The sequence below is a fragment of the Dipteris shenzhenensis genome, chromosome 7 (genome assembly GCF_047967505.1).
Source record: "Dipteris shenzhenensis isolate YYH24624 ecotype China chromosome 7, Dip_SZ_1.0, whole genome shotgun sequence".
Lineage (NCBI taxonomy): Eukaryota > Viridiplantae > Streptophyta > Polypodiopsida > Gleicheniales > Dipteridaceae > Dipteris > Dipteris shenzhenensis.
In genome coordinates this window covers 5,498,450-5,523,004 of record NC_141602.1, presented here as the reverse complement: position 1 = coordinate 5,523,004, position 24,555 = coordinate 5,498,450, and the positions used below count along the sequence as shown (strand labels likewise).

The window sequence follows — 24,555 nt, the reverse complement described above, 5'->3', positions numbered from 1 at the left end:
AATGTGTTGAGGATTCATCTAAACATCATGTGATCATATGTGCATAGCGCTAACCCAAAAGAGTGCTAAAAATGAAGGGTTGAAAACCCTAACCCTAACCCTAAAGGGATTTATATATATTCTTTATTTTCAACTAAATCTAGTGTACAATTAGTCATTTGTGGTGTGCTTTTTCACTATGCCCTCTCTCCTCATCTCCACTCTTATCCTCTCCTCTCTCTATATTTGTTCATTTTTAAGATAGAACATTCATTTGTGGCACGATTTTAGAGACACTCGGACAATACGTGTACTCTCCTCGTTTACACATATGGCTACAATTACTACCTTAAGTTTCAGATCAAGAGCTTGAACATTGTATCTTCATTCTGGTGGCTATTAACCTCAACCTACCTTTATCATTAAGAGGTAGTTCATGGTTATTTTAGGCTTGTGCTAAGGTGGTTCCATTGATCACGTTGCGAGCGCAATCATCCACATCTTTAGAGGTTTCCACTTTCCCTCACTTAGGCTTCCCTTGGCATCATCTAGGTTTAATTCAATATTTCCATCCTTGATACGACTTCATATAGCTTGAAGCTACCTGAGCTCCTTGGCCCTCTCTTAAGTACTTATGGCTTGTCCTTGGGTCACACTTAGTAGAGAGCCTGTTCAATATTCCCACATAACTTGAATGAATTGCAGAGATCCTTGCGAGTCCCTATAGGTCCATTGCTCTAGTAGAAAATAGATATCATTCAAGTGCTCATAAATGCACATCATGGGAAGGAGAAGATTTGGTCTTGTCGTTACCTTTCACTTGGCATGCTATATTATATATTGTTAGATCCACTTCAGCACAATTATGTGGTTGTTGAGGTGCTCCAAGAAAGTCTTTGTGGAAATCTATTAGTGGATCTTGGATTATCCTAATGGACTTCTCTTTAGTCCATGGGCTTGGTTGGGTATGGACCTTTAGGAGGAAGAAGGAAAGGCAAAAGCACCAAACATGCTATAAAAAAAACTCAATATAAGTTTTGCACATCAAATTGTACCGAATTTTTTATCTGATGATTGGAAATGCAAGTACTCCAACAGATACAAATATCCTAGCACAGTATACACACTCCTTGAAAAAAAACAGTTTTATCTTCCTCTGGTCAAGGCTACTTGTATGCAGTTAAATCATACAAGGGTTTCAAATTGAGCTACAGTTCGCTCTACAGTTTCCCCGACGTAGTGGTGCAGAATATGATTGATTGAATTTCCACAGAAAACAAACAGAATAACTGGAGGATCAACAGAAGCCTGTGGCATGAAAGTTTCTCCTTATCATCAACAAAAATATAATCATCATCGTTCCAGCTCTCTGTCACCTTGAACATGATATCATGTATAGTTGCCTGGTGTGAATAGGATCTTGTAATTTATTGCCTTGTAACACAGCACACAGTTCTGTCTAATGTAATTTAAGTACCATGACAAGATAGCAAGTATACAGCTATCCTCAGATACTGCAGATATATCACATTCGCTCTCCCCACAGAAGTCGAAAGCTAAGCATATTTCAGCCTTGCTTATTGTACATAATATATTTTGTTCGCATACTGTGAGGTAAATTTTACCAACCGCATGACCCTAGAATAGCACATGCAGATTTGCAAGGGCAATAATGGGGTTCCGGGTTCACCATGGTCCATATTACAGATCCTCAAACACAGCAAAAAGGTCACCTCCAACATAGTCATTGTCCACAAGGCTGACCAAGAAGTACGTGTCTTTGATCTGTCAACAGCAGCAAGGATGTAAGAGGTATGAGTGCAATAAACAAATGCAAATAATACTAGAAAACATATTTATAGAACAAAGAATATCCACATTTTGCTGAAGTGAAACATGTTTTTGCCATATAGCCACCATCAGTATAAAAATTCTACCACCATACCAAATGTCCATTCGTGTGAAGCCAGGCAACCCTCGAAAGCAACACTCAAGCAGACCTTACACCCATTCAAAATTCTTCTCATATCACCATTTTCATGCCCTGAGCCTTCTGAAACAGAAGAACCCTATCAAAGCACCTCAGCAATGCATATAGCATGGGAAAGAGCTTAACAGATTCACCACTCTGCCATAGTCAAAAAGTTGAGCTACACCTGAGGTTGTATGCCATACTCCCTCGACAATAAGAGCCTGCACCCTAAGGTTAATCTTGCATTGGGGATTCCAGCCCTGAGGGCTACCTGCCCAGGGACAGCTTTCTAAGCCTGATCTGTTTTTGAAGGTGAGTTACCTAGGCATTGAACCCTTTGAGAATCTGAAATATACCATCATGGCTTCCTCTAAAGCTCAAGGTAAACGCTTATATTTTGTATGATTACAGTGAGTATACTGTCACCAATTGGTATTTCTCCCAAGAAATAAAGAAGAGTCTTTATCAGATTGACTATGGTCAAAGAAAGCTGACTTTGGTTCACTAGGATAAGTTTTACTATTTTTGCTTTGCATTGGTAAAAGAGAACTGTGGGGATGCCAACAAGGGACTAGGATTTGTCCAAGAACTAGGAATGCATGCATTTCGCTAACCTTTAATGGGTTAAAGTGTTGGAAATTGTTTGTGCCATGTGTAGGACCTAAGAGAGTGCAAAAAGGACCCAAGAGTGGGGAGAAAAGTGTTAAAAGCAGGTCCCACAAGGCACAAAAAGTAAAGACAAGGGGGCGCCTCATTAAAAGGAGGGCCCACAAGATTAAAAGGCGCCTAAAAGCTCCAGAGCACCAGATTTAGAAGGAAAAAGACCAAAAGCTTGGCTTTTTGTAAAAGCAGCTTTTAGAAAGTTCAAAGCAGGCCCTAGCTTTTTGCGAGGCCTAGTCTATAAAAGAAAGGCCCCTGGCCTCCTAGATTCATTCAAGATTGTACTCAAACTTATGCTCTTTCATGAGTCAGTTGTACAAAGACTATTCTATTGCAATAAAGACCTTCTAGGGGGTCCAGTGTGGTGTCTTGTATTCTTTCTCTCTCCCAGACCCCTCTTTCTATTGCTGCGATTCACTTCTTCTCCACTTGTGTGTACTCAACATACATGTGTGTGTGCAAGCCAATAAGTAGACAATGCTCCAAGAGAGATATAGAACCAATAAAAGATATATTTCCATCCACAAAAGGACACAATACAAAAGAGTCCAGAGTCCCACCAAACCGTGGTACCTCTATCCTGAACCAAAGTTGTCCTACTACCTCCTTGGCACTTCTGGATCCCTGAGCCTGCATGCACCTTGCCGAGCTTCTGTAGACTTTAGTCTCCGTGCCTTGATCTCTACACCTTCCTGCCCTAACTGTCAGCCTAGGTGTGCAGCCTCAAGTGAGCTATGTCTACACGTCCTTACCACCGCCCTTGGACTTGTGCAAGCCCTTCTGGCTGGATGTGTACTGCTCCAATCAGCTCTTGAACTGCTGCTTCAAATGATGCATAATTTGCCCCAATGGACTCCCCAGCCAACCGACCTGGCAGGGGCTAATTGGCCGACCCAACAGCTTCCCGAAAAGACCAAATTGGTCTAACAGCTTTTTCTCGTTTGCAGATCGTCCTAACACACAAAATAATTTAAGACAATGTTACAAAGAAGAGATATTTGAGTCTCTTGGAATAATAGACGCAGATGGGCCTTTGTTGATCCCTTCAATACTACCAAAAGGTCTGCCTTTTGGTAATTTGGAACATAGATACAGATAGGCCTTTGATGGTCACTTCATCCCCCATCGTGGTGCTACATCACTTGCTTCATGTTGCACATAACTACGTCGTAATAAAAAATTTGCCCCTGGTAATCGCCAAAAAGATAAGGCCTTGCAATTAAGACAATACAATAGTCTAAAAGACTATCTCTAATGATTTGGTTTATAATTTGCGTGCTAAAAGTTGTCAATGAGGCGAGATGAGTGCACGCATGCCCAAAAAAAAATTTTCACTTTACCAACCCAGAATTGCTTTGTTATTTTGTATGGATGAGTCAAGCAAGAATCGATATACAAGTGGTGCAGGAACAATGTTCCACCTTGAACAGAGATGTTTCATTTTCCAATTTCAAACAGCTCGCCTATTGGTGGAAATGAGGCTAGAGGATTTGGATCATGATTTTACACCGTTTGCACCAAAAGATGACAAGCTCCTGTTTTCAGAGTTTTGGCCCAAGAGGATAAATTGGATGGCACCAATTACTCTTATGGAGCTTTATGGCCAAGAATCTATTGGTTGTGAAGAGTCTTTTGTTGCAGGTGAAGATGCCCCTCCAAGAGATGTAGTCATTGCTCCTACACGTCTACAGGAGGTAATCCCCATGATGGGCAGCAGGCTCAGGTGATGCCAACTACAATTGCACCTGCTCAATGAGATGCACAGATTTGTCACTCGTTGCCTTGTCTATTAAGAGATACATCCATACCTCATATCTATTCCTCCAAGACTAGGATACCTTGGAGAATATGTGTAAGGAAGGAATGAGGCCAGAGTCTCTTACCTGAAAAGAAAGCTTGACAATGCCAAGATATAAAAGCGGGACTCAGTGTGAATCATTTGACTAGGATCCATGATCATAGAGAACAAATATTAAACATTAATGAGGATATGCTTGCTAATCGAACTGTGTCTACAACTCTGAATTCTTTGCCACGGACTTATTTGTCTTTTCAATGTTCATACTTCTCCGAAATTCTCCATGATTGTTGTTGGAATATTAGCCCACTTGTGCGCTCCCATATGAGGAAAACATGGGGGAGGATGAATTGCTATATAGGATGAGAGAGAAAGAGAGAGGGGGAGAGAGGAAGGGGGAGGGGAGAGAGAGAGAAAGCTGCCATGAACAGCACATAGATCTCCGTCTTGTATTAAATTTAGGGCATCCTCAAGGGCCACCCAGGTCAGCATTAGTGGCTGGCAATAGACCCCTGGTGAGATGTGGGCCACAAGAAGTGAAGAAATAGCAGCATGTGCAGTGCGCCTGTTAACAAGCCTGGCTGGCAGTACTACAGGACAGAACATGAACTACAGCAGGTCTTGAGAAGTAGTCGACTACTGATTCCTGGCTCTCCTCACCTCACCTAGCCTAGACAACTCCCTTCCTTGCTGTTTCATTGCACAAAGGCGCTTCTTCTTGCTGGTCTCCTCCTCCTAGACAGTTTTTGGGCTGTTCCAGAGCCGTGTACCTGCTTTACAGCAAACCCTAACTAGGAGCTTATCTTGAAGATAATTCGAGCCTCTCTTGGAAGAGTTTGGGGCTGTTTCCTTCCGTTTTTGGCAAAAGAAGACAGGGTGTCTGCATTTCGGGCTATACTAAGGCATTTCTGGGCATTTCGGGCATTTCGGGCATTTCTGGGCATTTCTGGGCATTTCGGGCTGTTTTCTTGTTCAGGCCATCCGTCTTGTTCTTTCTGCTCCTGGAGAGACCTGCACACAGTTCGAGATCTATTCCAGTACTCTACATGCCGCCTCGACCCTGCAGCAGCCCTGGAACCAACCGCCTTCGCAAGAAAACCTATCCCTGAAGCTTCACAATTAGGGCTTACTGGTCAGAAATTGCCTCAGCCAGTCGACTTCTGATTCCTGTCTCAGCAACCCTAACTGCAAAACCCTATTCTGCTGTAAACCCTAATTCCTGTCAAGGTTCCCAATAGCTATGGAGGCAAACAAGAATATGTTCGTCGTTGAGAAATTCAGCGGCACCAATTTCCCAACCTGGCAGACTAAGCTTTGACTGCTTCTCATTCAAGATGGTCTTCGGGGCATTGTCAAAGGAACTGAACCAAGGCCCAAAGGAGAAGAGAAGAACTCCACGACTCAAGACTTGGGATGATTGGAATGACAAAATACTTTCACATATTGGCTTGGGCCTTGTAGATAATCTCATTCACCATCGGGACCTCAACAAGACCGCAAAAGAAATATGGCACAAGTTGGATCAGCTCTTCGGCCACAAAATCATAACTCCAAGATATTTTTGAAGCAAAAGTTCTTTTCTTTGCACATGAATGAAGATCAACCTTTGACAGAACACTTGAGTACCTTGAGTTCTATCATCCACCAGCTTGAGGCTTTTGAAGCTCAAGTTGATGACGATGTTAAGAAAGCGGTTCTACTCACTAGCATTGAAGGCATCAACCGATACTCTGATGTCTTGGCTGTCCTACGTGTGGCACAAGACCTCATCTTTGAAGAAATGACGGCCATTCTCATTGATGAAGACCGCTGCCTTAAGGAGCTAAAGGAGGCCACTATAGAGCATGCATTTCACGCAAAGGACAAAGCCAAGAAGATTCCAAAGCCTCCCAAGTGTACTTTCTGCAAGCAATTGGGTCACACTGAAGATGTCGTTGCTTTAAGAAGATGGCTAAGGAGCAGTCCGAGGAGCATGCAAATCTTGTAGCAGCAGCAAATCATGATACATACGATGATGTTGGACCTTCCACTAGGCCTAAGGAGCAGGCCTTACATGCAGCAGTTTCCAATCTATCTCTTGAGTCTAAGGAGATAGATGAGGATTATGCCTTTTAGTTTACTTGTGAGAGAGTCTAAGGGTACTCTGCCCTGGGTAGTCCCCCGAAATGAATGGAATAAATTTTATGCATGTGTTTGAGTCAATAAATGGTTCTCTGCCAGGGTTGTGTCCCAAAATGATTGTATTTGCCTTGGCTTTACAGAAGGCTTCATCAGTTCACCATGTCCTTGCTTACAGCAAGAGGGGGAGGGGGGGTCATGATGAGTTCACTGATGTATGTTGCCATGACTGGTCAGGCATGTTATCACTAGACCACTCAGTCTTTGTACATCCATGCATGATAAGCCTCGCTTGGTGAGCCTATGAGTCTTTTGTACCATGCTCACTAGCCTCTGAGCTATGCTTACTTGCCTCTGAGATTGTTTCAAGACCATGTACTAGTTGGGTCTTTATAGCCTATGTCACCATGGCTATTGAAGGTGTCTCACATACCTTCCACCCTCACTCCGTAGATGGGAATGTTGGATATACGGAGTTTGTGTGAGTTTATGAGTGTTTTGGTCATTTTAATGTTTCTATGGTTAGGGTTAGGGTTTCATTGGTGTGCTCCCTTGCTTTCCCCCTTGAAATCATATTTCTAACAGTAGCAACAAGATTATAAATTCGAAATTCAGAAACAAGTTAATTCTGTATGCATACATGTAGCACCCGACAGCCAAGGATTCTGACACAATTGATTCCATAGCAACAAATGTATTGTAAGGCTACACTTCTTGGATCTGATTACCGAAGGTACAGAATCAAGACTTAAATATTTCCATAAATCACATATTTTAAAAGGCTGTTCTATCGTCTATGTCCTTCAGTTCTTATTATGAATGTAACAAAATTACACACCTTTTTGAGAATCTCCTTTGATGAGTCTCCCTCTGGATAAAGAGATGCCCATTCATCTTCCCATGCTTGGAATGCTTCATCTTTCCATACCAAAAAGCTAACAGGGTCAACAACGGTAGGCTGAACAACTTCTTTTGCTGGGAACACTCCCCATGTTACAGCATTCACATCTGTTGGACCAATATTGGAACGTGTTTCACCCTTGCAGTTGACAGCCACATAAGTAAGGGAAGGCATTCTCTTTGCCTTCTCTACAAGCCTCTGCAGTTCCTCTGGCGCGCAGAAAAATTCAACATAGGCCTTTTGGTAGACATAACCACCAGGACCTCCCCATCCTACCAGGAGAAACAGAAGATAATATCAAAAGGACATTGAAAACTAGGTATCCCAGGTTTAAGGCATTCATTGCACCTCACATACTCACCTAAAGTAGGCGAATCGGACTTCTCCCCATTAATGGCAGGCTGGCTGTTGATGGAGAGAAAACCTTTCGAGTTGATTTCCACTAGTTTATCATTAATCTTTGCAGTTTCTGGCTGCAAACCTTCGAGCTCTGACCATGGATTGCTCTTTGCCTTTCCCGCACAGTAGCTGGCAAACAGCTGCAAGGGACATTGGAGTTTTCCAAAATATTCTGAGAGGAGAAAAATGTAATACAAGAGCCGTCTTATAAAGTAGAAAGCACCAATGACAGTATCTAAACATGCAAATGATTGCTGTGTATACTGCACCGCATTCTTTTCAAGAGTGATAAGATCGGGTAAGCAAATATTGATTCCAACTTGGCTTCAATATGTAATGCATCTTTCAACCCCGTATGATGATGACCCTTTGGATAACAAAGCATAATTGACTCTAAGCAAAGCCCTTATCATCAATCCCAAAAGCCTTTCTTAGATGCAAGTGCAGACAGTATGGCTAAAAATTGTACCTCGTGAACATCTTCAACAGTTTTCAGGGAGACAACCCATTCTTCCTGAATCTTCTTGTTTCGAGAACGCCTTCTCAAGAACTGAATAGAGTCCAGACAAAAAATAACACACACCCAAGCATTATAAACGACAATGAGAAGATGAGCGGATCAGCAGACATGAGCATTGCTTTAAATAGCCCGTTTTAAACCTGATAATCACTGTGTGCTCCATAAGCCGGACTGCGAGAATCCCCCCATTTCCCACTTGGATACTCCTCCCAGCTTGTTGTTCTTGAAATATAACTTCTCGGACGATTTGCCCTGGACGCAACATTCAGATTTTAGAAAATTGAAGCAAAATATATATCGTTTCTGACTTTTCATCAACTTATGCTCTGAAAGGCCACACAAACATACCAGAAGATGGGCCGAACATCCTCTTTAGATCGGCGAGTATTTGTGGGAGGTCTCCATGGAAGTGGCCGTCTTATCTTTGAGACGTCAATAAGCCCAAGATTCTGTTGCAAAATGGTTAATACTTGAGATATTCATGACATGGTTAGTTAAATGAAATAGTATTGTCAGGCCAGTTTCAAGCGAAGTACACGAGATTATAAAAGCATCAGTAAACATATGAAGCAATTGCCGTCCTTCTTAACGGACGCTTTATCCTACACTCCTTGGAATAGTGTCCCATCTTGCTGCAATAGACCACCCTTTTCTTCTTAGAATCTGATGATCCATCCTCTTGCCCATTCTTTTCCAGAGATCCTTGTTTTTCTTTGCCCTTGCCCTTGCCTAGGCATTGAGAGCCTTGCCAGTATCTTTGCCATCATACGCCTTCAATGAAGCTCTTACTCAAGGTGTCTTTTGTATTTACAAGGAGAATTTTTTGTAAAACTGTTTCACTCTAAATTCGTAGGTGATTGATATATTTACAATATACTCTTTAAGAGCTTTGTAATGATACCCATATTGATGTGTGTCAACTGAACTATTACAAATATAAAAAACAGAAGACTGTCTAAACTAGATGCTCCAAAATCAACTTGATCTAGGAATATGCCCAACATCATCAGCCAAAAACAAAATAATAGTGTAAGTTTCACCTCATGATAGCCACCCACAAGGTTAGGAACCATAAACTCCATATGTTGTAATCTACCATGGCATCCCCATCGACATGGTCAACACCCAAATATGGGAATAGACCATAATGTATTAACATATGCTCTTACACACACGTCTCCAAACAGGAGTATCCATTATACATGGTCTTCCTCCTGAGTTTCTATCAAACATTCAGAGGTAAAGGGCAGGCTAAGAAATGATGAATGCTAGCATTAAAAGAGAAGACTAGTCCGCATTCTTTTCATCCAATCTACAAGTGCCTGTGAAGACGTGAGTATTCCATTTGGTCTCTCCCAAATGACCATTTTTTAAGCAAAAAATCTTAGAAAAAGGAGCTGATAGGCCAACGCACTCCCAAAATAAAAAAGAATTATCTCCATATGAGCAGCCTACAACTAGGACAAATTTTCACAAGGTGGAACTTGCACTTTCCTTTAAATTGGCCAAATTATATATCTAGATGAATCCACAGAGCAGCAGGTCCGGTTTCTTAACCCCCCACTCCAGGTTAGTCTGAAACCCCTCAGCCCAACTCGAGGCTTACCTATAACAAAGGGGCTTTTCCAAGTCCATATGGAGACTCCCAAGGTCAAGACATTTGTCCCCTCAAGGCTTTCTTACTGGGCTGTTGCAGCTTTTGCCCTGACTCCTAGACCATATGCAAAAACATATCAAAGAATGAAGCCTATTATAGCTCCACATGAGCGTGTTTAGTACCTAGATCTCGAAATCCGAGAACTCAAGCTCTAGCTTGCGGCTCTTGAAAGGAAAGTTCATAATATGGAGGTCAATGGAAAGCAGGAAGTTATCAATGAAGTACTGCAAAATGCAATGCATCTCCACCAACACCACAACTAGTTTCTAAGTGCATGAAATGGTAATCTCTCTCTCTCTCTCTCTCTCCCCCCCCCCGAGTCATCCGAGAGGATCTCTTACAGTTACACACATTTAGGACTTGGTTGGCACCTCATGCCGAAGCTCCTTATGAAGCTCAGCTTTTATAGAGACCATTGCTGGTGGATTTCAGCAAAAGGCTTCATCGATCCACCAGGATACACACGAATCCACCTCCCCCACTCCTTGAGGATATCGATTGGACAGTTTTTTGTTTCATCACACCGACTTCGTATGGAGAGTGGTCAGGCGCAGGACGTACCCAAAGAGGGTCACATCTGCACCCTATGTGATCACCAGGAGATCAAGTCAAAGGAGCAACTTGCTTTTAGATGCCCCGTGTACTATGAGATTAGAGGTTGTTGTCATTGCCTCTTCAGAGATGGTTCCAGACCTCTATCCAATCTCCCGTCCTACCCAAATCAGAGAAGCTTGGCAGCAAACTGAGACACAGCTCATATCAGGGGACCTTCCCTCCATGCTCACCGAACCGGAGAAATGACCACAGGTGTGACAGTGATGCTTGTTCGCCGCAGGGCCCTAGCCAAGAGATCACAGCGGACCACACAAGGTCACCTCAGGTAACTGTGCGATGGCTACAACTGCTTGCAAGTTGGGCAAGCCGACTCCTATGGTTTAGAGGTGATATGCCAACAGCTGCCAATGCTCCATCACAAGTTTTGTGCCACCACACAGCAACCTCACACAAGGACGCCCCCTTCTCAAAGTTGACGCCCCAGCAGCCCATTCTCTGAGCTGGGAAAGTTTTTCTCTATGTACTGCTGCCATTATGATCATGATTATGGACTTTTCTTTTCATCTTCATCATCGGTGTTGATGCCCACTTAGTGGCTCCTCTCATATCATTGTATCAAGTTTTTTTTTGTCTTCCGAAGACTTTTAATAATCCCTCTCTCTCTCTCTCTCCCCTTCCCTTTTCAAGCCTTCATCAAGTACCTAGGGGGAGCAAGCTGCGCTCTCGCCGGTTCCTTGGTCCAGATTCTCCTTTGCATGTATGCAAACAATGTGATCTTACTCTCTTCTTCAACTGAGTGCCTCCAACAACACTTGGTTGCACTCCATCGCTTCTGCAAGACACGCAATTTGAAGGTCAACCTTGATAAAACCAAGATTATGCATAATCTTCAACACATGCTGGGCATCCATGCATAGAGAGCTCACACTGGACAGATTGCCAGAGGAAGCTTTCGCATCCTACACATATTTTGGAATTCTTTTCTCTAGCCCGATTTTCACGATGCGACCAACAATGTAGGCCCGACTGAGCATAGGATACACTGCACTTATTAGACTTGAGCAACAGTGCTTTCACACTCATTAAGTTTTGGTTGTCAATACTATATGCATGTTCCAAACCTCGATTCAAAAGTCAAGAATTCATCTTCAATGGATACAATGTTGAGTTGAAGGGATATTGGACAATCAAGAAGGCTTTGAAGCCCAAGAAACCATTCCAGCCCTCATAGCTGGCAAGGCAAAAGGATGAAGAAATTGAAGAGAAGAACCTAAGGAGGTGAAGCCACTACAACATTAGGAGCAGCCATAGGGGATACGTATAACAAAGGACATACTTGTTCAATTATACATGAGAACTTTAAGTCATCTCGTACATTGTTGATGTTGGTATCAATATACTGCAGGACACTCAGTGGTTAATTTTACTCAGATTGGGTAGGAGATGGGAAAACAGAGATTGACTTCAAATTATCGTTTTGTGTTGGCAAACAGCTGTGTTTCTTGACTTAGCAAGAAGCATTGCGCTTTCTTCAATGGGAGCTGAATACCAACGCTTGGATTTCCCATGCATTGGAAGGTCCATCAAAGGCCCTGCATATGCTTCATTCCCTTGGTGCTCATGTGGCAACAATATGACAGCCACCTTTGACTGAGGATTTCAAACATTTGTGATGATGAAGTATAACAGGCAGCTAATAATGTGGCGTACACATCAGCTACTTACATGACACTCTTGGCTGCTTGCTAATGTGGCAGACAGACAGCTGATAGCCAATATGGTACAGCCGACTATCACACGACAGTTACCTATGGTTGGCTGTCTTGCAGGTCAGGGCCCCTTCTAGTTGGGTCATTGCCAGCCTACTAGAGGCCTAGAGGGTGACAGTTGCATTCTCCTCTCCATCTTCAGAACATCAAACCGGTCTAAAGCTATATGGTGAAAATTATGGGCCAAAAGGGTCTCAACTAACGCTTCATGAAATCTGGTTGTAGACATTGAGTAATCCAAGTGGAAGTTGTGTCTTCTCCTTGTCAACAACATGCCTATGCGAAGGCACCGCCAATTTGTGAACCATTGCGACATGTTGCTGCAGCCACCGTATGGACCTTCACTAATGATTACAAATTGTCATGGTATATATGGTGAAGACAAATAGACATGGGGGAATGCGGCAAGGGGGAGCGGGGGACATTGGTCCCCAACCTTTGTGGCATGGGGGAACGCAGCAAAGGGGCAGGGGGACATTGGCCCCCAACTTTTATGGCATGGTGTCGTCTAATCCTATATGGTGGAAAATATGGGGCCAAAAAGGTCTCAAGTTACCCTTCATGAAATGTGGTTGTGGGCAATGAGTAATCCCATAGACAACTACAAATCGTCATGCTGCATGATGTGAAAACACATGGACCCTCAGAAAATCCTCCCCGGGATCTTTTGGGGCACTCTGAGGTATGTGGCTAGGCAGTGGGGCTTCAGGACCCCCATACAGGCACTAGGGGTCCGCAGCCCATGACAGTACCAGCAAGCCATGCCTTAACATTATGGCCTCTTAACGTGGAGTGAAAATGCACTCTATTTGACCTTAAAGTCTAGACTTTGGTGCAAAAGATGTCGAGCTTCAAGATTACTGTATCAAGTCTATACAACCTTGATTCCGTGAGTGAGAGTGCCCCATTCTTGGAGTCATCAAACATGGATAGTTCAATGCATCGACATGAGCCACTTTCAACTGTTCTTGGCAAAGATGGTTATGTTTTAGATGCCATCTTAGCCCAGATTCATATGTTTTAAATGCCATCTTCACCACAGAACTTCTTTCACTGAAAACAAAATGTTAGCTGGCAACGAAAACAAAATCATCCCAGAATAACTGCCTAATTTCAACTATGATAGGTCCCCAATCCATGTGTCCCAAGTATGACGTGCAAAAAACTGTCCTAGCCAGTTTTTAAAAACACGTGACACAAGTCTCTTGCTTGAGCCCAAATTTCACATGAGATTTTTTAAATTTTTGTTTGAACTGCACAGAAAGCCTGATGTAATAGGCCTGCACAAACCATGGCAGCTCAAGAATAAAACAAATAAGTACAGCCCTGCAAGAAGATTAAAAGACATAGCAAATTCAAAACTGGCTGTGGTATTGAAATCTGCCTGCTTGAACAACTCAAGCACTGTATTGCTGAAGTCTAAAAATAGGAATTAACAAGAAGTTTGTCAAAGGGATACACTTTTCTGTTATGCAAAGAAAACAATCAAAAAGAAGTTCGGAAGCCTTTAGCAACCTGAAGAATGCCAATCGCTGATTTCTCAAGATTGAGAGTGTAAATGTGCAAGTTTTTAATCCCGTGGGCAAACATTTTCTTGCACATCTCTGTACCAAGATGGATGCCATATGCTGTGACAGCCTTATCATCATCCTTGATAGGCTCCAAAGCAGCAGAAACATCTGCTGGTATCTGGAAAAAAAAGGAGAAGCACAAAGCATTAAACTCCTGAATCCTTAGGTATTTTTTAAACAAGGTGCTTCTAAAAAACATGATCAGATGGCCTTTTTCACACAACAATGAACATGAAGACGACAAAACAACTGTGCTGTGTAGTGGCTCAATCCCACATCTAAAGCCGCATACTTAGGATTCACAGCACATCTAGCCAGAGCTAGTTTCACATGCAACCCACTACAACCCCAAAGTGGCGCTTACAAAGACCACCACAAGTATCGTCCCCTTTCAAATTTCTAGCATCTAGCACCTGCCATAAGAAGTCTGAAGAACAATTGCTGATGGTATTCCTCTACAGGTAAAGATGCACAATATATCACCATTAAAACTGTCAAAATACATAACCGTCTACTTCATAGTATTACTTTTAAAGACCCTGAGAATATTTTCACACCCGGCAGCTCAAATATACCAACTTTCAAGTGCGCATTAGTAAGTGCCTAAAATGACAAGCTCAATGTTGAACAGCTACCTTTGTTTTGCAAAATCCAGTCATGCGTTTGAAACCTTTATAATTATTGATGGGCATTATTCCTGGAACTATAGGACAAGTAATTCCAATTTGTCGGCAATCATTGTAGAACTTCAAAAATAGGTCCGTGTCATAGAAAAGCTGTGTGACAATGACATCAGCTCCAGCATCAACCTGCAAAAATCACCACCATTGGCAAGACTTTTCGATCAACTGATTATCAATACAATAATTATACTTCTTACATCTCCCTGTATTTCGCAAAAAGGAAAGAGAATACATCAGCAAGACACGAGAAAAAAGGGTGGGGGATTGGAAGCAGGGACTTTATGCAAGTTTCCTCAATGGGCAAAGTTAATGCATAGCAATCATAACACACATATAGCATTCCAAATCTGCCGCAAAAAGATATACACTTTTAGGTAGAGCGAGCTTTTTGCTAAGAAATCCATACAGGTCATTTGGCCTCCAATGTAATCAGAAATCCATTCCATGTAAATATCCATCTTGATGGGAAAAAATCTTAGGCTTTTTTGAAAATTTTCCAGACATTGTTGTAAAAAACAATATTGTTACAAGGCAAACATTGAGCTTATAGACAAGGGGAACATCCAGCTCTCACAATTTTATCTCAAAGCCAGGATTGTTAGATGAAACTTCACCATGTTGATGTAAGGATACAGTTTCCTTTCAGCATTGTCAAAGCTTGCAGTAGTGCTTTTTCTCTCTTTTTTGGGATGAGCAGGAGAGGGAAGGGGTGGGGGCCTCCCTTACATTTCTGGTCTAATAACAAAGAGAATTGACCTAATAGTCCTTCCTAATACCAAAATAATGCCTTAAATTCTTAATTTTTCCATTAGGTTAAAGAAAGCACACGAACATGTCAAACTCATTCTCTAAAACAAACATACATTGCGGATTTAAAACCATGGCAAAAGTCACCGACAAACATTGGAAAACAAGCAGTCATCACACATATTAGGCACTCCATTGTCATAGTAAGGACTAGCCATTATGAAACTGTCACCCACGTCATCTGCACCCAACAGGTGTAGGCCATAGTACAAGCATATTCTCTCACACATATCCACACAAAAACGCATCCTACAGAAAGGTCGTCCTACAAAGATTCTATCAGGAGTCTAGATCATAGAGTAGTTCACATAGTCAGTAGATGGCCATTTGAGAATCTATGGTAAAAAGCAGTATCTCATTGAGGGAAAAATGTACATTCATAGCTGCTCCAGAGAGGAGTAGCTACTACTCAAAAAAACTCGAAGAAAAAATATACAATCCTAGCTGCTCCTTTCTGGAGCAGCCATACTTAAACTAAAAACAGTGTAAGAGGAAAATCTCTATTCTTCTAGAAAAGGGAGAGTCTAGAAAAGACCTTCTAGAAGAGATTCATTTGCAAGACCTATTACTTCACCCTGCAGGCACTGCCTTCTTTTGTGTGTGTGCGCACCTGTGAGGGCACTCATGCGAGTGTGTGTGAACATGCATATGCTTGTAACTCAGCAGTGCGTGTCCATGAGGTCATGGTGGCAATCTTGGAGATGGTCATGGCATTACACATGTTGCCCACACAAGGGTAGTCACACTGTAGTGGACTACGTCATGGAATCCTCGGCCTTCGCCTCATAGATTTCTAACTTGACTTACTGAGCTAATGTATTGAGAAACAGTCCCACTTGAGCATAAAGAAGAGTTAGAGCTGAGACTTGAGATTGTCTTTGAGTAAAGAGAGATTCATTTGGTATCAGTTCCTCGATTTTGTCGTCCTTACTTCATAGCCAGTATGCTACAAGATATGGCGCAAATGTCAAGAAAGGGTTTCTCCATGGCTAAAGAGGGCATCATAATCATTACAGCCGGATCAGTCAGAAGAAGATTTGTGAGTATAAACCAGCAACAAGAATAAGAATTTTTAAATATCTTGAAGAGTAATGACATATGTATCAACTGACTGGCAAAACCACTGCAAAATAAGCAATGGATCATGTCCCTCACCCACACACAGCATGCTCTAATCAGACGAGTGACACAAAACTTCTGCTTCCAGAACAAAAGTGCAACCGATGAGTTTAGCCAGGTAAATGTTTCTGACAGGTGAGTTCATCCAGTCAAAATTTATCTTCCATATAAGAAGAGCAATGTTAAGGATCACCTTCTCTTTAAGATAAAATAGATCCTTCTGATATGCTTCTTCAGTTGCCCCTTCTTCACTTGTGATAACATCAGGATGAGCCTCTGCCATAACAAAATGCAATAAAGATGGCTCAAATTAAGAAAGCATAAAAAGTTGTCATAATGATCAATTCTGGGGCTCTACGTAGTCTCTTATATTTTCATTTTTTGCATCTCAAACAGCAAAAACCTGACTGATTACCTGGATATCCAGCCACAGTAATGCCAAAGTAGTTGCCATAGTATGCACGAATATGTTTGACCTACAGGTTATTTCATAGTTAGATCACTAAAAAGGCATGGTATCCTGTTGACTCTGAAGCAACCACAAAACCAGACAGACAAAATAAGTTAGTCAATCCGTGTTGATGAGCAACTTACCAAATCAAGCGCACAAGAAAATCCACCCGACACTTGAACAAATTTATCTTGACCACGCGGAGGATCACCTCGAAGAGCCAGAACATTTTGGATTCCATTTTCCTTGATTGCATCCAAGGCCTGATCTATTCTCTCCACTGGCATGTTTGTGCAAGTAAGATGCATCATTGACTCTACGCAAATCTGTCATCAGGGCATAAGAATTGCATGAGATTTATATGAAGCAAATGGCCACCTTTTGTGTTGGATCTGTTTCTACACAGGCAGCTCTATAAATTATTCCATCACGTGCTATGATTGTAACATCAATAGTGTAAATCTAACATGCTTCAGAAGAAACAGAAAAAGAGGGAAACCAGAAACATATGATAATGCTGTCCTCTTTCACCTATAATATAGTAAGACTTCTGACAAAACTGATGGTGCATAATCATGACAGTAAACACGTTCATGGCAGGATAAGGCCAGTAATCATATAAGGAACAGCAGAAAATGTGAGGCTGAAGGTATAGGTCTTCAGCTCTAGGTGCTATGCGTCATCTATTTCCCAGCCTCCAGGGATTCAAATGAGTTTGTAAACTCACATTATGCATGTCAAGCTTCTACACGCATGCACAGACTAGTCAACTGGAAAACCACACAATCAATACCAGTATTATTGTGTCATACCTTTTCGCGAAGTGAGTTTGCTATGTATGCGAGCCAGACAAAATATCAGAAACCAGTGAGCAGAACTGTTGATTTTATGTCACATGGAGTAAACCTTTAACACAATTAAATGGAAGAAAGAGTTCGTGAATTGACAAAACCTCATCCACAGTTTCACTATAGACTGATGCAACTGGCCAGGCATACCAATGCAACTTCGAGTGAATACACACATGCATTAACAAGCCTTGAGGAGAAGTGCATAAGATGCCTAACAAGAACTCATCTCAACACCAGTTGAGTTTCAGGCACACCATGTTCTGCATCTTAATTGCAATGTCCAAGGTAAGATCAGCCGTAGAGCCTCCTGCACCCCAAGTAATGTCACAGAACAGTGGCTGAAATGCCACCATACGATCCATCCGCTCAAACAGGTTCTCTACTCCCTCATCAGTTCGAGGTGGGAAGTATTCGAAAGAAAATGTGATCTGGTCATGAGCTGAGGCCTCCCTGATCTTTTCAATCACCTTCATGGTTGACTAAGTCTGCAAAAGTTTCAACAATTACAGAGTTAGCCAATCAGTCTGCAGCCACCGTCTTAAAAAATAACAGACAATGCTCAATTCTCTAAAGACCCACTTTGGCAAACCAACCTTTGGCTTTTCTGCTCCTAAATAACAATTAGAAGCCCAAACTCTTCCCAGAGCGCTCTTAGCTTTCACATCAACAAAACTCAATGCTAACAATAGATACTACATTCAATTCTGTTGTCACTCTCAATCAGCATGGATACACCTTTGCTTATTGGTCACAAATTTCTGATGCCATTGTAAGAACTCCATAACTTTCGAACCAATCAAAACAAACACAAGCACCTTTCAAACTTCACCATCCAACCAATGCTTGCTCAGTGGCTCCCATAAATCCCCTCCTTACACCTCTTCAGAATCACACAGCTGCAACCTCGCACCATGGTTACCAAGGAGGGAGAACACTCCAAGAACCCACATGCTAGAACAGGAGCAATTGAGGAAGGGTGAACAATGGACAGACTGAGGACCATCGTGCACGTCATCACCTGGCATACAAACATACACGTGCATGCAAAAAAAAATCACTTTTACAGCCATTAATGGAAGCGATGAGTCAAGGCCAAAGATGATAGCCCAAGCTCAGAGATCGAAATTTATAAAAGAGAGATTCCTCCATAGAGGGGCTGAAAGAGATGAAATCATTCTGTTGGTGCTCCTCTATCAGCTGTCATAAGCTTCCCAGCTTATTCTCCACACCCTTTCCAAGTGCATTCTGAACGTGTCACTGCCATACCCAAATGTGTCTCTGCCCATAGAGAGCCATATAAGCTATAAGAGAGCTATTGGTCAATGGGCTAAGGGCTGCATGTCCAAGGCTACTCCAACAAGAAATCAACAAGGCCTGTAGCACTGCGCTAGAGGATCAAGGATCCTTTCACATACGCATCAGAATACATATATAACCTGTCCTAGAGGATCAAGGATCCTTTCACATACACATCAGAATACGTATATGACCTGTCTATAATGTGCAAGTGTATTGGTAGGAAGTGCTCTCCTAGATGGCTCAACCTAGAAGCTAGAACCTTCCATACGGCCGTCATAAGATCGGCCGAAAGTCCCAGACCTGCAGGCCGCAGGCATTATCAACCACAAGAGTGGCTCCTGGCAGGGCGATGAGCAGTTGCACTCTCCCATGTGTCCTTCCTCCAGGATCAACCAGCATCAAGGTATGATGATGCCTTATTGGCAATGGTGTGGGATTATTATGCTTCACAACCCAATCATTCTGCTGGGACATGGGCTGCTTGCCCCTTTCTCTTAGCCATCATGTCACAATAAGGATGGTGGACATGTCCCCATATGACTGTTGGTCTTGCAGATGTCTGCCGCATCAGCCTGCATCCATTTAAATGTTGAAGCAATTGTACTAATGCAATGAACATTGATGTTATGCACTCTGCAAAAGCGGACAGCGTCTCTCTTTAAGATCTTCTTGTTGTTGGCTCATTTCTTGTCTCTGTAGACAAAAACGGTCAATGAGACTGGCAGTGAAGTAAGAAAAATTACACCTGGAGTGCTGCCTTGCCGAAGGTGTATAGTAGCGATGTCAGAGGGTTACTTATATGCCATTGTCTTGAGGACATGACAAGCACCTGCCATGCCCTAGTGGCAATGCCATTGTCATGTGCACGGATTGGTATCCGACGTGTACTGGGTACACAAGACTAGCTCAGGTAGCCTGGGGAGGCTTAGAGCTAGGCAAGCTTGATTCTCGGGTTGAGTGGCAAGGGTACGAACCAGTTAGAGGTCTTCGCTATTTTTGGCGCTTGGGGCCCGAGTCTATATAAGGGGCCCAGAGGTTCAGTTCTCAGGGAGCCGATGGGAGCAAGTTTCGTTCCCAGGTGCTAGGTTTGATCTTGGATTGAGTCGCGGACGTGCGCTTGCATCATAGCGTTAGCCCAAGACCTAGCAGCAGATCCCAGGCTTCACAGTGCCACCTGGTGGTATGCGACACCACGCTGGTTAGGATCTGGTTGGGAGTTCATGCGCGTGGCTCGGAGGGGACATATCCTGATTCGGGATCACATCCCGTCTATATAAGGGGCCCAGAGGTTCAATTCTCAGGGAGCCGATGGGAGCAAGTTTCCTTCCCAGGTGCTAGGTCTGATCCTGGATTGAGTCGCGGACGCGCGCCTGCATCATAGCGTTAGCCCAAGACCCAGCAGCAGATCCCAGGCTTCACAGTGCCACCTAGTGGTATGGGACACCAGGCTGGTTAGGATCTGGTTGGGAGTTCGTGCCAGTAGCTCAGCCCGTGGCTTGGAGGGGACATATCCTGATTCGGGATCACATCCCGTAGATGTCATGGTTGGGTGGTGAGCAGCCTGCTCAGTTTCCTCACGTTGTGTGTGTTCTTGTGTTTGCTTGCAGATCAGAGGTTTCAGGAGTGCTGGGATGTGTCAGCCATCAGGTAGCTTGCATACGTGTGACCTGATTGACAGCTAGGAGCCTGCAGGATAGACAATGTTGGCAGCAAAGGGCCTAGATCAAAGAACTCAGTGTCAATGCCTTGCCAACAATATCAGTGTCATGGTGCGGGTGGCCTGCCTGTTAAAGGCTTGGCTGCTGTCCATCAGCTACTGACCTTTGCAGCTCGAGATGGGTGTAAAAGGTTCAGCTTCACTCCATAAGTCAGTGATCCTTGGAAGCCAAGGTGGCTGTGCGGCTGCTCAAAGTCACCCTTGGAGACCTAAACTTTTATATACCTTCATAAGAACAGAATATTTGCCAATCTTACTAATGAACAGATCGTTGGAAAAAGAAAAGTAAGAAAGAGAAAAGAGAGATAGAAACAGGGAAAGAGAAAGACCTAGTCAGACTAACTGCGTCAACGAATGCAATTCTACTGATTGTCAGGTTAATGCCACTCGGAGGATAACAATAACAAATGCAAGAGCATAGACGCTATCCAAAATCAATGAATAGAAAGACTTCTAAACCCAAAAAACGTGCCACATTGAACATTTGCATATATCAAAGGGCACATCTGCCTTCTCAACAATTCTATACCGTAGATGCCAAGGGAACTCCCACAAGAGGGTTGCTTGCCCTCTCTTGGGGGGCACCAAAAAACGGGTGCATACAAGTGAGCAAGCTCTGAGGGTGCTTTGTTACATCTCGACTTCATATACCTAGATGAATCCAGGAACATTCCCAAACTCATCCTCTAAAAACACAACAATTGCAAGTACACTGCCTTCTAGGGTAAGGCTAAGAAACATTATCAGATAATCAGGCTCAAAGCACTATTAGACTCCTCCCAATGTAATTAGGGAGGCTTGTGTCACGCAATTATGCGCCACACAGCCTCTCTTACTCAACGATAAAAACCTCTGTGACTTATTGCATGGGATTTATGGTATCAGATAATGGGGCCCACAGCACTGTCAAGATCAAGCAGCTTCTTTCCTTCCTGAAATTGTGCAGGTCGCATCTCAAAGATAAAACACTCGAACAAATATTATGCCGGATATACAAAACACGGCCAAACAAGGGTTCAAATATGCCCAGGTTCCTGTTTATGACGATACGCTACAAGCCAAAAGGTAAAATCTCGCTAAGCGGAATTGGAGGACTTTGTAACTCACATCTTTTGTAGATCGAAAACGCAAAGGGGTAGCCACGGGTTTCAATTTCATTGTTAACAAGAAACACAACACCTGAACAAGTCCCCAAGAACAATCGAGTACGGTAGAACCTCGCAAACGATAAAGAAAGGGTTAATATAGAATAACTATTCCTTCGAATAGCCTGTTTCTATCCGTACGAGGAAGTGCGCCACTCGCTGGCACTCCAATGTTGAACGTTCTGTCGTGTAAGAACAAGTCGGAAGAGCTAATCGCGTACGTACTAGTGGATCTAAGCAGGGTTCCTTATAAATCCGTTACACATACCAGTAAGGAAAGCAACCAATAGCACAGGTTCACGTGTCTTAAAACACCGTAGCTGAAAGAGCGCACGACACCTCAGATTCTCGTTCCTCCAATGTGTTTTGTTTTCCTGCTCTATATAAGCCAGGTCCGTTTCAGCTGCCGGATGAAGCTTCGCGAATGCAGTTGGAAGGAACGAATGCCATGAAGCGGAAGCAGCGAAGCAGATCCGAGACAGGGAAAAGGGCAATTGGTTGCTTCAATGTGTCGATCCATCAAGCAATGCTGGGTAAGGACTGGACTCACCTGGTCCGTGCGTTTAGTATCCGTGGTTAAGAAAGATAGTAAGCCATAATGGCGCATGGATACAAGGAAGGCGATGGGGACAAACCTGGAAGAAACTGCTGGGAATCTGGCAATGGCAAGGCAGAGGAGCAGAGAGTGAAGGAGGCAAAAAGTCCTCCTTGTTTCTCTCCTCCTCTTTCTTTCGTCTCCCTCCCTCCTCGGCCTACTGGTGTGCTTTGTGGGAGTCCAAAGCTGCTGTGCTTACGATTTCAAGTGTGCAGAGAATGAGCAGTGCGGCAATGAAGAGGACGATGAAGCTGCAAAGGAAAAGGGCTCTGGATAGAGAGAGCGCTTTGGCATTAGATGCTATGCTAAGTCCCAGCTCTCTCACATATGCACATTTCTTTGCAGTCGCAGATAGAGAGAGCGCTTTGGCATTAGATGCTATGCTAAGTCCCAGCTCTCTCACATATGCACATTTCTTTGCAGTCGCAGAAAATGCTGGATCCGGGCACGTTCACACCACCGTTGTCTTTCCAGCGGGCACGTTCACACCACGTCTTTTTTTTTTTTTCCTGCTGCTCCTACAAGGAACTGCACTACATCTCACCAAACCCCTCCACTAGTTGTTGCTACCCACCCCCACCACCACCATCCACTTCCTAACACCCACCACATCACCTGATTGCTCACCTGTGAACATACTCTCAGTGAAAATCACAACTTTGGAAAAGCCTCCAAGGTGCTGGCAGAGTATTGGGTTTCCAATGCTAGAGCCACCAACCTTTAAGACTTCCATAATAGTTCTAGCAAGAGCCCTGTGGTTGTTGCCCTTTGGGTCCCATAGACAAGGAGGGGAGGGTAATCTTGTCCTCTTAAGACACTTGTCCTTTCTTGGGGGCCCTACACTCACACATCTGAATGGATAGGATTCAAGCAAGGTGTGTGGGTTGTTGCAAAAACAACAAAACAATAAAAGAGAAAACAAACATTTACCATCCAAACTCTCTCTCCCTCTTACCCACTTATTAGTGATTCAAAAGCTTCATAAGATATGCCTACAATTCTCTCCACCAATTTAATTAAATATGTACCTACAAAGTATCTAAGTTTGAAGAGAATGCAAGGGTACATGGCATAAAGTATGTTATCTTTCCTTCCACTTGCATCATATATTGCAAAATTAGTAGAAATTTTTAGCCCATTCATGTTGTACAACTTTGATATACCAATAAATAAACAGTACAATACTCTGAAAAAGGTTATAGCCCATTCTTATTATACATATTCTGATATACCTGAAGATTTATTATGGTTTCACCTCAACCTAAACCAAGAAGTCTATATATCCACCTACCATTCTCGCTTTAGAAATGATATCCCCTTACATTTTCTTTACCATGCCCAAAAATTGGCATACACTAACAATCACAAATGTCAATGTTGATAATGTAAAATACTCCAACATAAGCTCTTGAAATTTGTATTAATATAATACATAGGACATTCTAGGCAAAAGTGACAATACATCATGTGCAACTTGTAATAAACTGTATTAATATAATACATTCGACATTCTAGGCAAAAGTGGCAATACACCATGTGCAACTTTGTAGTTCCTGTTGTTGGTGGATGTCTTTTGTGATATGACAACTAGAGTTGCATAGAAGATCAAAATGGAGCCAATTCAATGGCAACATGAGAAATGTTGAACTATTTATAAAGACCTTGAATGGATTATAAGAATTGTATGTAGGATGCATGTCACCTTGCTTTTGAATAAATGTTTGAACCATTAATTAGTTTGAAAGAATTTGAGAACAAGAGGAATATAAATTACATGCCTCTTTCTCCAAAACTAGACAAAATTTCCAAGCTATCCTTGAATTCAAATCATAAAGATTTGAAAAAACAATTTTCTCTTATTAGTTGTCTCCTTCCCTCTTGCCTCCCTCCACAAATACATGCATCTCTCTCTCTCTCTCTCTCTCTCTCTCTCTCACACACACACGTGCATGTATATGCGCATAAACATGTGCACATGCACACATACAC

The 24,555-nt window shown here is 42.8% G+C and overlaps 1 protein-coding gene across 1 annotated transcript; it reads right to left on the bottom strand.

The window, feature by feature from the left end:
• Positions 1-1,219: 1,219 nt before the first annotated feature.
• Positions 1,220-22,912, bottom strand: LOC147899855 (putative methylenetetrahydrofolate reductase (NADH)). Its single transcript, XM_087376786.1, has 13 exons — positions 22,607-22,912; positions 18,065-18,295; positions 17,103-17,285; positions 16,924-16,984; positions 16,702-16,784; positions 14,535-14,708; positions 13,844-14,017; positions 8,696-8,796; positions 8,488-8,599; positions 8,297-8,377; positions 7,790-7,967; positions 7,366-7,700; positions 1,220-1,764 (listed from the first exon to the last, which is right to left on the bottom strand). Exons 2-13 carry the CDS (start codon positions 18,281-18,283, stop codon positions 1,681-1,683), a joined length of 1,785 nt encoding a protein of 594 aa, XP_087232912.1. The 5' UTR covers positions 18,284-18,295; positions 22,607-22,912; the 3' UTR covers positions 1,220-1,680.
• Positions 22,913-24,555: the final 1,643 nt, after the last annotated feature.